The following is a 13,953-nucleotide window of genomic DNA, read 5'->3' as shown; positions in this document are numbered from 1 at the left end:
ACTTTCCAGATGTATTAACAGATGCCCGCAGTCCTACACCCTTCCGTGGATTTGGGAAGGAACACAATTGGACGAAAAAATCTATTTTTTGGGAACTACCGTATTGGCCGACCCTATTGATACGACATAATTTGGATGTGATGCATGTAGAGAAAAATGTGTTTGATAATGTGTTCAATACAGTAATGAATATTAAAGGAAAAACGAAGGATAATCCGAAGGCCCGTATGGATTTAAAATTAATATGTAAAAGACCAGAATTGGAACTCAAAGAGTATAATGGCAAAGTACTGAAACCAAAGGCGAAGTACGTGCTCGGACCTGATCAAATAAAACATGTATGTCAATGGTTGAGACAACTGAGATTTCCAGATGGATATGTCTCTAACATTGCTCGGGCTGTGAAGATTGACGATGGACAGTTATATGGGTTGAAGAGCCATGATTGTCATATCTTTATGCAACGATTGATACCCCTAGCATTCCATGATATGTTAGACAAACCTATATGGGGGGTATTGTCTGAGTTGAGCGGATTTTTCAGAACATTGTGCGCATCGGAGGTCATTGTATCAGATGTAAAGAATCTCGAGGACTCTGTCATCACCACTGTTTGTCTGTTATAAAAGATATTTACGCCAGCATTTTTCGATGTTATGGAACATTTGATCATACATCTGCCATATGAACTAAGGGTTGGTGGCCCTGTGCAATATCGATGGATGTACCCATTTGAAAGGTATATGTTTTTTTATATTTGTCTCTTTAATGACAGATATTTAAAATTTGAAATGTATATTCTTGTCAGATGCATGTTCGACCTAAAAAAAAAGGTTCGTAATAAAGCAAGAGTAGAAGGCTCTATTTGTGAGGCGTACACTTTAGAAGAGATTTCAAATTTCTCATCTATGTACTTCGAACCTCATATTTCAACACGTTACACATGCCCGCCCCGTAACGATGATGGAGAACAAGTAACTGTAGCTGACAAGCTGTCGATATTTCAACGACTTGGGCATGCATTTGGTAGTTGCCGATCAAGGCTATTGACAGATCGAGAGCAAGATGCAGCACACATTTATATTCTTTTTAATTGTTCAGCGATCGACCCATACATCGAGTAAGTATATGTATATGCAACTCAATTATAAATCCTTTTATGTTCTATATGTGGATACATGGCTCGGTAATATAAGTATTTGTGGTTTGCAGACGATTTGATCTGGAGTTGCAAAGCAAAGTTTCACATCTCACTAATGCAGAAGTACAAAAAGAACGTGAAACTAAGTTTGTGGAGTGGTTGAAACAGTTGGTAAAGAAGCTAACATAAATTTTGTACTTATAAACAACACTAAGTTACTTAATTGATCGTGATCACAATAATTGTTTATGTCTGTGCGTAGGTTCGCCATGGTGATGTTAAAGATCAAGGAATATGTGATTTAGAAAATGGTCCGACCAAAGTTGTGCAATGCTACAACGGGTATATCGTAAATGGTTATCGATTCCATACAAAAGACTACGGTATAAACAAATCAACGATAAATAGTGGCGTGTGTGTCAAGGGTAGCAGCTACGGTGAAAATGAACATGATTACTACGGTGTTATAGAGGAAATAATGGAGTTGACTTACTTAGGCATGAATAACAGGGTTACGGTATTCAAGTGTCATTGGTTTGATCCAACTGCAACAAGACTCGACAAAGCTTCAGGCATTGTGGAGGTGAATCATAAATCCAGGTTTGGAACATATGAACCATTCATATTAGCCTCGCAAGCTCAACAAGTTTATTATACTTCATATCCGAGTATAAAAAAGTCAGATAGAAATGAATGGTGGGCAGTTTGCAAGGTGAAATTCAAACTATACCCCGAGTATGATCAGTTACAAGAAGATGAGTTAGCTGAAGACAGTGATTACTATCAATCAGATGATGTCTGTGACTTCGCTTATGGTCACGATGTTGCGCATGATATGCATGTCATATCTCCATTGGCTGATGAAACATTCATAGAGGAATGTGATCCAAATGATGTACCAAGTGGATGGGCAAACAATGAAGAAGAAGAAGAAGAAGAAGAAGAAGAAGAAGAAGAAAGTCAAACTAGTGACGAGGAAGAATTCTCAAGCTAGTGAAAAAAATCTTATACTACAAACCTCTATTTAAATGCATTGTAATACTTGATGTGAGTTGTATTGCAATACTTGGTGTGAATGATTAAAAATTTTATTTCAATGTATTGTAATACTTGATACGAATGATTCGAATGCATTGTAATTTATCTGAATGTATTATAATTTATGCAATTAACGAATGATTTGAATTAGTGCAATACTTGATGTCAATGATTTGAATTATTTGAATGCATTGCAATGCTTGATGTGAATGACTTGAATGCATTGTAATACTTGATGTGAATTATTTGAATGTATTGTATGACATATGTTATTTGTTAGAATATGGTTCGTGGAGGTTATAGTGGTCGCTCATCCAGTAGTAGCCAGGCTCAACCTTCATCTTCACGGGCTCCTGTGATAGGTATATCATATAACTAATTAGATGCTTGATTAGTTCAAATGCACATTCTGAGAACTTGGTGTGTATTTTTTTACAGATGATGTTGCGCCTGTATACGACCCACCTACACCAGTTGATCGCACAAGTCAACAGCCAACACAGGAAACAGGGTCTTCACAGGCTGGCACAAGAAGACTCATTCGAATAGTGTATATCGATAATCGACCGTAAGTATTTTGTTTTCAATTATTGCATATCTTTTAAATATTTTATATTGATATTTACTGTGTAACAATTCATGTGCAGCACGAGGTTTGAGCCACAAGAAGTAGTACGGGAGATTAGGAATTCACTTCTTCAACATCTACCAGGACCAGTTGCTCAATGGAAAGAGTACCCAAAGGAGGTATTAGACAGATTGTGGTCCTCATTCATGGTATACAGTTGTTCCTCATAGTTAATGTGTTTCATATTTAATTTATTTAAGCAATGTCTACTAACTTTCTGAAAATATTTGTAGGCTTCGAATCGCTTTGCAACTACGGTGGAAGAAAATGATGCAAGGAAGGTGTGGCAGAAGGTGGCTGCCAATCGATTTGCAGACATGCTGCACACTATGAAGACTGCAGCAAAAAAAGCATCTGGCGTAGTAGATGATCCATTACTGTGGAAGGGCCATGGTCCTATTACTATCAGGAGAGATTACTGGGATGAAATGTGCGATATGTGGGCGGGAGATGCATTTAAAAATCGCTCTGCGAAGGCTTCACAAAATCGATCGAAGATGCCCGAAGCCCATCTACACACAGGTGGATCTAAGACATTTGGGAGCCACCTAAAGAAAATGGTAACTCATCAATATATAATATTAATTTTATAAGTATAGTTGCAAATTTGTGTACTAAATCTTTTGTCATTTAACTTCGCAGGAAGCAGAAAAAGGAGGCAGTGTACCATATAAGGATGTGTTTGTAGAAACACATAAACGGAAGACCACGGGAGTCTTCGTATCAGAGAAGGCGAGAACGACAACGGTATGTATTAATTCTATTAATAATCATTGCAATATATATGCAAGTCATCATAATGTTATCATTAATTATTAATGAATACTTTAAACATTATTTTGTAGGAGGCATATGAGCAACAAATGGTAGAGCGATATGGTGAAGACGCTACTCAGCATCCATCATTTGATCCTACAGCATGGGTGACTGCAGCAGGTGAACCCAAAAAAGGTCGCGTGTTCGGGTTTGGGAGTAATATGAACACTTCACCAGTTATTGGTTCTTCCAGTTACGGCTCACCAACTTCTTGCGCCGACATAAGCTCCAAGCAGCCGACTATTCTTTCCGGTGATGATGTACGCGAGATCATTAATGAATCACTGAATAACTACTTCCAATACACCGTCGCCCCCTTTCTCCGAAATGAGATCAAGGCCGCTGTTCAGGATAGGGGATCTTCGATTCCAGGTCCCTCTCAGGTATAATCACATATATAGTTTTTTTGACTATCTTAAAGCACATCTGAGCATGGTAGAATCACATATAGAGTTTTTCTAGATGCCTTAGAACACATATGAACATGCTATAATCACATATTCAATTTTTTTACTGCCTTAGCACACATATGAGCATGATAGAATCACATATATATATATTTAACTTTTTGTCTGTCTTAGAGCACATATGAGCATGATAGAATCACATATAAAGTTTTTTTGATTGCATTAGAACACATAAGCATGCTATAATCACATATTCAGTTTTTTTACTGCCTAAGAACACATATGAGCATATTATAATCACATATTCTGTTTTTTGACTGCCTTAGCACACATATGAACATGCTATAATAACATATAGAGTTTTTTAACTGCCTTAGAACACATATGAACATGTTATATATCATTTATGATAGAATCACATATAAAATTTTTGGCTTTGCCTGCCTTAGAGCACATATGAGCATGCTATATTCACATATTCAATTTTTTTACTGCCTTAGCACACATACGAGCATGATCGAATCACATATATAGTTTTTTGCTTGCCTTAAAGCACATCTGAGCATGGTAGAATCACATATAGAGTTTTTTTATATGCCTTAGAACACATATGAACATGCTATAATCACATATTCAATTTTTTGACTGCCTTAGCACACATATGAGCATGATAGAATCACATATAGAGTTTTTTTATTGCCTTAGATCACACATGAGCACATGATAGAATCACATATAGTGTGTAATTTATTTCATTATATTTTGTTTATCAATACTGACTGTTCTTTTCTTGTGTAGGCTGCTAGCGATAATCAGGGTAGTGGAGCTGAAGGGACAGATAAAGACAATGAACAAGAAGACGCACAAAATCTTGGCGATGATTAGAGGACTGTGTTGAAGAAGTTCTATTTTTTTTATTTTTCCTAATTGTAATTGTTGAATTGTAAATAATTAAACTTCTTAGTTTTAAGGTGGAACGATTAATTATTATAGATACTTGTTATATGAATTTTTTTGTGTGGTTTGTTTTTTATTTACAGGAAATATAAATTGTACAGGAAATATAAATTGTATAGTTCTCCGTAATTAATTTTTAAATAAATTTTTTTTGATTTTTTTTCGTTTTTGCGACGGATTAGCGACGGATGATTCTGTCGCTATTCATATTAATCTAGCGACGGCTTAGCGACGGAATTAAATCCGTCGCCACGCCGTGGTCGCCGTTTAGTACCGGCGGATTGGCGACGGAATATAGCGCTCGTTATTCCGTCGCAATTAGCGACGGACTTGGCGACAGAATAATTTCGTCGCCAGTTAGCGTTGAAATATTCGCGACGTAAGCATACTGTCGCCGCGTTGTCGCTAATCCGTCGCTAACATGGTTAGCGACGGATTAGCGACGAAAGGTGGTCGTCGCTAATCTACTGCTCTGTTGTAGTGAGAGAGAGTAGTGCATAGGTGCATGATCACTTTCAAACCTGACCAGAACGAACTCGAACTGAACGTCCATCGTGTGCGCGATGGATGCCCGTCATTATTTGCGCGATGGATGCTCAGCATCATTATTTCTGCATAATACTTTTAGTGGTGACCTTTTGTCGCCGTTAAAGGTGTTATTTGATGCAAACTTGCGTTGACCGTCCATTGCTCATGCGATGGACACTCAGTGCGAGTTTCAAAAGTGATCATGCACTTATATATATATATATATATATATATATATATATATATATATATATATATATATATATATATATATATATATGGGTTGAACTGGGTCGTGGTTTGTCTGGCCTGTTGCCCAAACGAATCTGGGTTTCAGTTTAGCTACGTACTTTGGTTGCCGACATTGGGTAGAATTTCGTAGATTAGGAACACACTACAATTCCAACCCGTTATGGAAATCTTGAATATAAACAAACAGAATCAATTATCTTTAGCTCACGTGATATCTTTCACAAGATCCAGACAAACGGACACTCCTTAGGGCTGTATGTGGTGTTGGATCCAACTAGGGGAGGCTAACGGTCAGATAAAGGTTGGATCAGGCTTGACCCAACACAGGATCTATCTTTTGAAGAGGGTGCGCTCGGGATCTGATTAGTGATTCAAATCACAAAATGAAGTTCTGGATCTTTTGTTAAGATGACAGTTACCAGGAAACAAAACGGATTCGAAAAGCAATGCGTAAAGTGAAGAAGCAAGTATTAAAATATATAGTATGGAGTGAGAAATGGTGAAGCAATTATGCAAGTGCATGCAAAATGAAACATATAAAAAGCAATACTAAGTGCAAGGGGAAGCAAGTGAGGAGAGGGTGGTGTATGTTCTCCCCAGAAGACGGTCGTTAGCCACATCTCGTGTTTGGGGGTCCCAATGAACGCCACATATAAGAGCTCGTGGAGCTCGTATCCCCGTGTGTGTTGGCATCACTTAGCATCGGAATCTGGTGCGGTTGCAAAGACTTAAGTACCCTTTCCTGCTATGCTCGCCATGAAACGAGGATTCAAGAAAATTACAAAAATATCCTTCATTCAAAAGAAGGGAAACGACAGTTCGAGAAAAGAACAAAAAAAGTCCTACATCCATAAAGTACGATGTTAACTCTTCAAAGTCCAAATGTTTTGTTTTTGCCCTAAGCAGTAAACTTTTGTGCCATCTGCTGTAACGGGAGCTCCCATTGACAACACAAACTTTGTCGTCGTCTCTAGTCGACGTTCATGCCTTGTTTTTTATCCTGTTTTACAACACATTGTCGCCTTATCGTTCTTGCCTTGTATTACAAAACATTCCCGTGTTCGTGATCGACTAGTTCGATCATTGGTGGGCATCATAGGCGAATTTGTCGGCCATCTATTTTTACAGTCTTCTCTTATTTTTCGTTGTCGGTAGGCATTATGGAAGAAAGCAAGGACGCACAAACATTCCAACCAGTGTCATTTCGGCGTCGTGAGTAGCTTTCCATCTCATCATGCTATCGTTGAAGAACGTATGTCGTCTTGTGTGCCATTAAAGCGTTGTTTTGTTATTGTAGGTGGATCTTGTCCTTTCGATGGTTGGAAACTTATTGATATTTGTAAGACGCTGGGACCTGTTGACAAGAATGCTTGTTTAGAAATGCGAGGAAGGGCTTCTACCCCATCTGGTATTCTCCATTCACCCAGTATATGCATTGTATCTCAAATCGCGGTTTTAGTAACATACTACCGATTTGTGAGATATTGTTTTATTTTTTAATATCGATTTGTTTGCTATTGTGCTGAATTTTTGTATCGATTTGTAATATATTTTGCAATATATTTATCGATTTGTAAGATATTATGTGTTTTACAGTGTAAATTTGTAAGATATTTATAGAAACACTTTTAAAACATGTGCGTGCAGAAATACATTTTTACGCGCTTGCAGTGGCGATTTTCGTATTCAAATCACTGCTCATTTAGCGATTTCTATTGAACTCGCTTCACAGCCTCGTAGATATAATGAAAGCATTATCGTCAACCCACATGTACGGCATGTCATTTCTTTTATTGGCATGGTAAGTAACAACTCGATGCTTAGTATAAGCAAATAACAAACCGCAGTTGTTTTTATACTGTGATTCATTAAATTGTTTCTTTGATGTGCTTAACCTTATCGGTATTCGTTGTTATATGCATCCTGAATAAATCGTAGTAAATGTATGTGTTTGCTAACGCAAATTGATATCTTGCTTATAACAGTGGTGAGCTTATCATCGGGTTCTAATGAAGATGATCTATCTCAATCATTTGAAAGATATGGAGAAGTAAACATGTATACTAATGACGCACCTGAAGAAGTGAACATGTGCAATAATGATGCACATGATAAGAATGGTGCAGAGATTAGATTCACTCTTGACTTGAATGTTCCAGTAGAAGAAATGTAATTCGATAATGAGGTAGACATTCATGACAGTACATTTAATAAAAGTGCAGGCACTGGGAATGTACATGATAGTACACTAGACTATGTTCTCATAGAAGAAATGCAGTTTAATAATGAGGAAACTGCATATAAATTTTACAATGATTATGCCTTAAAACTTAGCTTCAGTGTTAGAAGGTATTCTTGGTCAAAAAATGCACAGGGTGTCATGGTGAGAAAGACATATGTTTGTTCCAAGCAAGGTTAGAAGAAATCAATTGGAAATCCAACAAGGAGCATGCCAGAATCAAGATGTGAATGTCTAGGGAGAATGGTGTTAAGAAGACTTCCGAATGGGAAATATGTAGTTTGTACTTTAATCAGTGATCATAATCATGATTTATCTGCTTCATTTATGACTCTTATGTTAAGGTCACGTCGTAAAGTAACTGTAGTGCATGCTGCAATGGCTGAAATAGCTGATAGCATCGGCATTGCACCAAGGAAGACATACAATTTGTTTGCCCATATAGATGGTGGTCGCGAGAATGTGCCATTCACACCTATAGATCTAAGAAACCACTTGAGAAGGAAGAGGACATATAACATGAAGAATGGAGAAATATGTTCTTTGGTTGATTACTTATAGAAGAAATCAAGCATTGACCCTGGTTTCTTTAGTGCAATGCAACTGGATAAAGATGGATATGTTGTGAATATGTTTTGGGCAGATTCAAAGTCAAGAGTAGATTATGAATGCTTCGATAATGTACTTGTTTTTTATATGACAGTAAAGATTAATACTAAACAGTGGCTATTTACGCAGTTTGTCGGAGTGAACCATCACTCACAGAGTTGTATATTAGGCGGCGCTTTTTTGTATGACCAGACCAAAGAAAGCTTTGAGTGGTTATTCAGAGTATTTACACAGGCAATGAATGGGAAGCAACCTGAAGTTGTACTTACAGATGATGATTGCGCGATTGCGATTGCAGTGTTTCATGTGTGGCCAGATGCACATCATCGCCTATGTTTGTGACATATCTTTCAAAATGCAACAAAGAACATAGGACGCATATTTAATTAGAAGACAGGGTTTGAGAAAAAGTTTACAAAGTGTGTACTTGAGAGCGTAGATGAGATCACATTTATGTTAGATTTGGAGAAAATGATTAAAATATACGATCTTGAAGATTATTTGTGGTTACAAAATTTATATGCAGAAAAAGAGAAGTGGGCATAGGGATATGTAAGACAATACTTTTGTGCAGGTATGATAAGCATACAAAGAGTTGAATTTATGCATGCCACGCTGAAGAAAATCTTGTATTCATGTTTAACAATATTTTTCTTCATGAAACAATATGAATTATTTGTAGATGGCCTAAGACAAAATGAGCTTGAACAAGATATGAAATGCGTCAATACACGACCTGTAACTTTGGGCATGAAAATATTGATGTGACCTGCAAATCTGTATACACTAACTGTATTTGAATGGATTAAGAAAGATGTTATACATGTCATGAATTGCAACATAAAAGGACTCGTGCAAACCGAGAATATGCATAAATACCATATTTTATGGAAGGGCGAAGAGCATCAGAAAAGGCAAGAAGCACATGTCACATACAATCTTGATAACAAAAAAGTTGAATGTACGTGCAAAATGTATGAATTCAAAGGTATTTTATGCCATCATGCATTAAAGGCACTTAATCAAGAAAAGATACAAGAAATACATGAGTCATATGTAATGCGAAGATGGAGGAGACAAACAAAGATCGAACTGCTAGATATGGATAATGTCAGTCAATATGGTGTTGACGAGAAGTGTCACATAGCCTTCTGTTACCAACAACTGTATAGGTCATTTATACATGTTGCAAATTTAGCATCGAAAAGTGAAGAAGGCTATGTATGCATGAGAAAAACGTCAAGGGAGTTACTTGAGAACATGCAGTTAATTCACCTTCAGTCCGTTGCAGCTCATGAATACCAGCCCAAGATAATGGGATCGAACAGCGTAGGTGAAAATCATGCTTCCCTTGACACTCCTGAGAAGTTGTGCCGAAGCGTAAACATCATCTTCAACAAGTCAGTAGTGAACGTTGTTGATTATGATGGAAATATTTACCAAACGAAGGGTATCAAAAGAAAACTTGCCTCTGATTGCAGTCGTCGGAGGGCAAAGGTGCACTAGAATTGGTTGGCAAGAAAAGGTCTAAGAAACAACCAACCTCTAATCAAAAGCAACAAAGGCCTTCGCATGAACAGGTATATAAGACATTATATTGCTTCCAATGTAAATTGCATTACGTGAAGCTTATCAATATCTAAGTTGTGTAATTTCCAACATGCAACAATACCCTATAGACATAATTTCCAATGTTGTAACCTTTCATCCTCCCGACCAGATATCTGGGAACGATAGCTTACGTTTTACAAGTCTTTTGGTATGTAATCAATGTTGGGAGGAGGTTTGCATTTCTTGTGAAACTTAATATAGTGTCTTATATTTTATGTTTCATGACAGGCTCAGATCAATTCGAAAGTGACTTATGGGACACAAGAATCGTGTGTGGACTAATTTTAAGTATTACCATCAAGTTAGTTGTCATGCCTCTTTGCATGACCCAATTTCCACATTGTCAGATTTGTTAAGAGTTTAACAAAACAGCAGAGCTCGTTTACTGAGAAATAGGGTACAGTGGGATGCCATTACTACTGAGCTCCTTTACATTGGAGAGGATGTATCCTCAACTGCTCATAGACATTGTAACCAACTATTAATATTTTTTATATATGAAAGCAGTTGTAAATCATGTAATTCATGTGAATTTATAGTTACGAAGTTACGACGACAACAATATGCCTTTGTTTTTATTTCTGAACGAAATCATTTGTATTCGAGAATATAACTCATTTTTTATCGTTGAAGCAAGACCCGAAATCCTTAAACCATCTTTCCCAATCGCCCATAAAAGCAATTAGGAAAAATCGATGACATAGACATTGCCCGTATTAACAAATCGCTACACCATGTAGCCTTCATAGGTCATTGTGTAAATCGAGTTTGTGCTTATCGTTCACTTAGACAAAGCTCGATGTCTAAAAGACATACGTCATTTTGTAAATCACTATGGTATAACGATTTACGGATTCATGTCTACGTCGGTCACAACTGGATGGCAATCACTCTGTTCATGAGCACAAATCGTGGTAAAGGTGCACTATGATTGCTTGTGCAAATCGATTCCACTGTTTATTAATATATTTACAAATAATGTTTATACACTTATATAAAGTCATGTTTAAAAAAAATCATTTCCAATTTATACAACGTGAATCACTTGAACGATTCTTAGTTACGAGGGGCAAACATAACAACGAATTGCTTTTACTATATAACTATCCAATTTATTGGCGTATCTATTGAAATTGAAATTTTATTTATTTGAACCTAGTGATATTTACATAATTTGTATACATAGTCTACAATAATTGTTTATACAAAAGTTGGTGGTACAGTCTATAAAATCTACTTGAAGTCGATGAACAACAAATTACTCTTGCATGGGGGGTTCCGTCATTCGTTGCCTTTTAGGTCTTCTTGTCGGCTGAGTTATTTTTTCTTCCGCAATTAGAAACGCCGTCAATTTTTTGCATAGTTCTTTGAGGAATCTAGGCATATCAACCTGCAAAAAAAATGTAATGTGGCACCAATATATATATATATATATATATATATATATATATATATATATATATATATATATATATATATATATATATATATATATATATGCATTGAGTCCCCAATAACAGAGGGCAATAAAGAGCATACAATGTCGAAATAAAGTTCTCGAACATTGTATATTGCTTCAATATACTTCATTACAAATATGTCACAATCGACGCTATTATTTTATAAAGGAGCATGGTGTGCCAAGCGATAGATCCACTCGCTAACGTTGACTCCCAAAATGTCTTTGACGAAACCGACCTATGATTGATGCGGACGAAAGTAAATTCTTGTCCACGTACATGATACGATACCCTTATAGATAGAATCTTACAAAATGCGAAATGTCAAGCTGTAAACCACTGTGTAAGTCCAATGAATTGTAACACCATATTTGTTTTCATGTAAATCCATCACGTATAAGACCCAATATTTTTCAGATTGCCAGAGTGTAGGAATCAATCTCTGTAAATTAATCGTACAAATGGTGTTAGGACTGTTATGCCGTAACCTTGCACTAGAGGTTTGCTCACTTACTTTTTCACTAGACTAAAGGTCTCTGCAATGATCATCGTTAACCCAGTATGGTAGTCCATCTTGAAATCCAAGTCAAATTAGGTACACAGCAAAAATCATGACCCAAACCCAACCAGCATAATGCTTGGGTCGGGTTCCAATCAACCCGAATATTATTTGAATCAGCACTTTCCATGAATTCAGATTCGGGTCAAGTCGGGTACTTGGTACAAACCGAACCCATTGTCAGACTTACACAGACCTCCTCTCCTGACATCCAGGAGCATATCTTGTGCAATTCTGAATACCCTTTGCTAATTCAAAGTTTCATAGATTTGCAAGTTTTTTGTGTGAATGTCAAGAGTTCCGCATACATCACCTACGAAGGGTAAAATGAGACAAAAAAAAGTCGTGATTGGCTTTTTTAGATATGCAGAGAATTTTGGCAAATTGGTAGGTATTTGCAAGAATGCACCAAATTTCGAGAATTATACAGCCATTTTCTATCTTTTCTCTAAAACCATGCTGAGACTTAAGAACCTTTTTATAAAACTTATCATCCAATATATCAAGAAATTTCACGACTTAAATTTCTTAATAAGTAGTCGTGGCAGAATCACAGTCTGCTCAGCTCCACAATTTAGATCCCCTTGTACAAATTTATAAATTATGATTTTCTTAAGTGCAGGCATACCAGCTCTAGTTACCACTCTAATCACCCTGACTCATGCTACGATCCATTCAGGCCCGTGATAGAATTGGCTCAACTTCAATCTGGAAGCATATTGGTTGGTTTATTATCATAGGGGCATTATGATACCAAAAAAAATTGGTTCCTCAAACTTATGGACTTGACACTTTAACAATGGAATACATATTTCAAGGTGGCCAACAAGAATTGTTTTGCGATGTCAAACCCAACGGTCTGGGAAATGTCTCAACAAGATGGGAGTCTGAATACAGGAACTTGTTTTTCTACTTTGATGAATACCATCCAACGGATGCAGCAAATGTGGATTTTGGCCACAAGAACGTATCATTGAGAGGTGAAGCCAATCCCTTCAATGTCAAGAATTTGGTGAGCTTAGTCTCAGAGTCAGCTGATTCGGCTTTGCTTTCTGAACCATACAGGCCCAAACAAGCAATTGCTGAGAGAGAACATTCATGTAGCTCTTGTGAGTACAGTTTAGGACTTCATGGTTCCTGTTAGTCACTCTTGAGGCAGACAATTTTTACCTAATGAATTGTCATCGCTTGAGTTTTGTGCCACTCAACAACCTCCCTGTATAACAAATCACCACCAAAAATATCGAGAGCACTCCCGACTGTGACATCTACACGCCCCAAGCCTGCAGTTTTTATCCTTTCCAGATCAGACATTGTTGTGACACCACCCGCATAAGTCACCGGAATCTGCACCAGAAACAGGCAAACATTTATCAATGTAAATTCAAACTGCCAATGGTTCAGGATTTGAATTGGACTGAGGTTTATGATCCATCAGATGATACCAAGTACTTGATTTCACAAACCAGCCAGGTAGGCTCGGCCAAGTTGTAGTAGTAATACCAGTTAGGCAGTAGGTCATTACAATAAACAACTTTCAAAAATGAGTTTTGCATAGTTCAACTGAATCAAATAGTTCATCCGTTGTAGTGGCACATGTTTCCTGTGTAGTGGCAAAAGATCAATCAACAAGACCTGACCTAGTCCATCCGCTGAAACTAGATCCAGGTTCCAGATTTCACTGAGGTTTCTAACTTGATGAACCAGT

General features: G+C 37.0%; 2 protein-coding genes across 3 annotated transcripts in view; one reads left to right on the top strand and one right to left on the bottom strand.

Annotated features, from left to right (window-relative positions):
* Window positions 1-3,758: 3,758 nt before the first annotated feature.
* Window positions 3,759-5,063, top strand: LOC149847096 (uncharacterized). Its single transcript, XM_089998292.1, has 2 exons — window positions 3,759-4,006; window positions 4,829-5,063. The coding sequence occupies exons 1-2, from the start codon at window positions 3,785-3,787 to the stop codon at window positions 4,913-4,915; spliced, it is 309 nt and encodes a 102-aa protein (XP_089854418.1). The 5' UTR covers window positions 3,759-3,784; the 3' UTR covers window positions 4,916-5,063.
* Window positions 5,064-11,462: 6,399 nt separating this feature from the next.
* Window positions 11,463-13,953, bottom strand: part of APG10 (Aldolase-type TIM barrel family protein) — a 58,454-nt gene continuing 55,963 nt past the window's right edge. Inside the window, exons 8-9 of one of the 2 annotated variants that reach the window (XM_089996810.1) lie at window positions 13,416-13,592; window positions 11,463-11,616 (exon numbers count right to left, since the gene is read on the bottom strand). In XM_089996810.1, the coding sequence (XP_089852936.1) occupies window positions 13,416-13,592 (177 nt within the window). In that variant the 3' untranslated portion in view covers window positions 11,463-11,616. Of the gene's footprint in view, window positions 11,617-12,954; window positions 13,593-13,953 lie in introns of those variants that run through there. The other variant, XM_089996809.1, reaches the window with a different exon arrangement.

The sequence above is a fragment of the Nuphar pumila genome, chromosome 2 (genome assembly GCF_984573655.1).
Source record: "Nuphar pumila chromosome 2, dmNupPumi1.hap1.1, whole genome shotgun sequence".
Lineage (NCBI taxonomy): Eukaryota > Viridiplantae > Streptophyta > Magnoliopsida > Nymphaeales > Nymphaeaceae > Nuphar > Nuphar pumila.
This window is presented reverse-complemented; position numbering and strand designations above follow the sequence as displayed.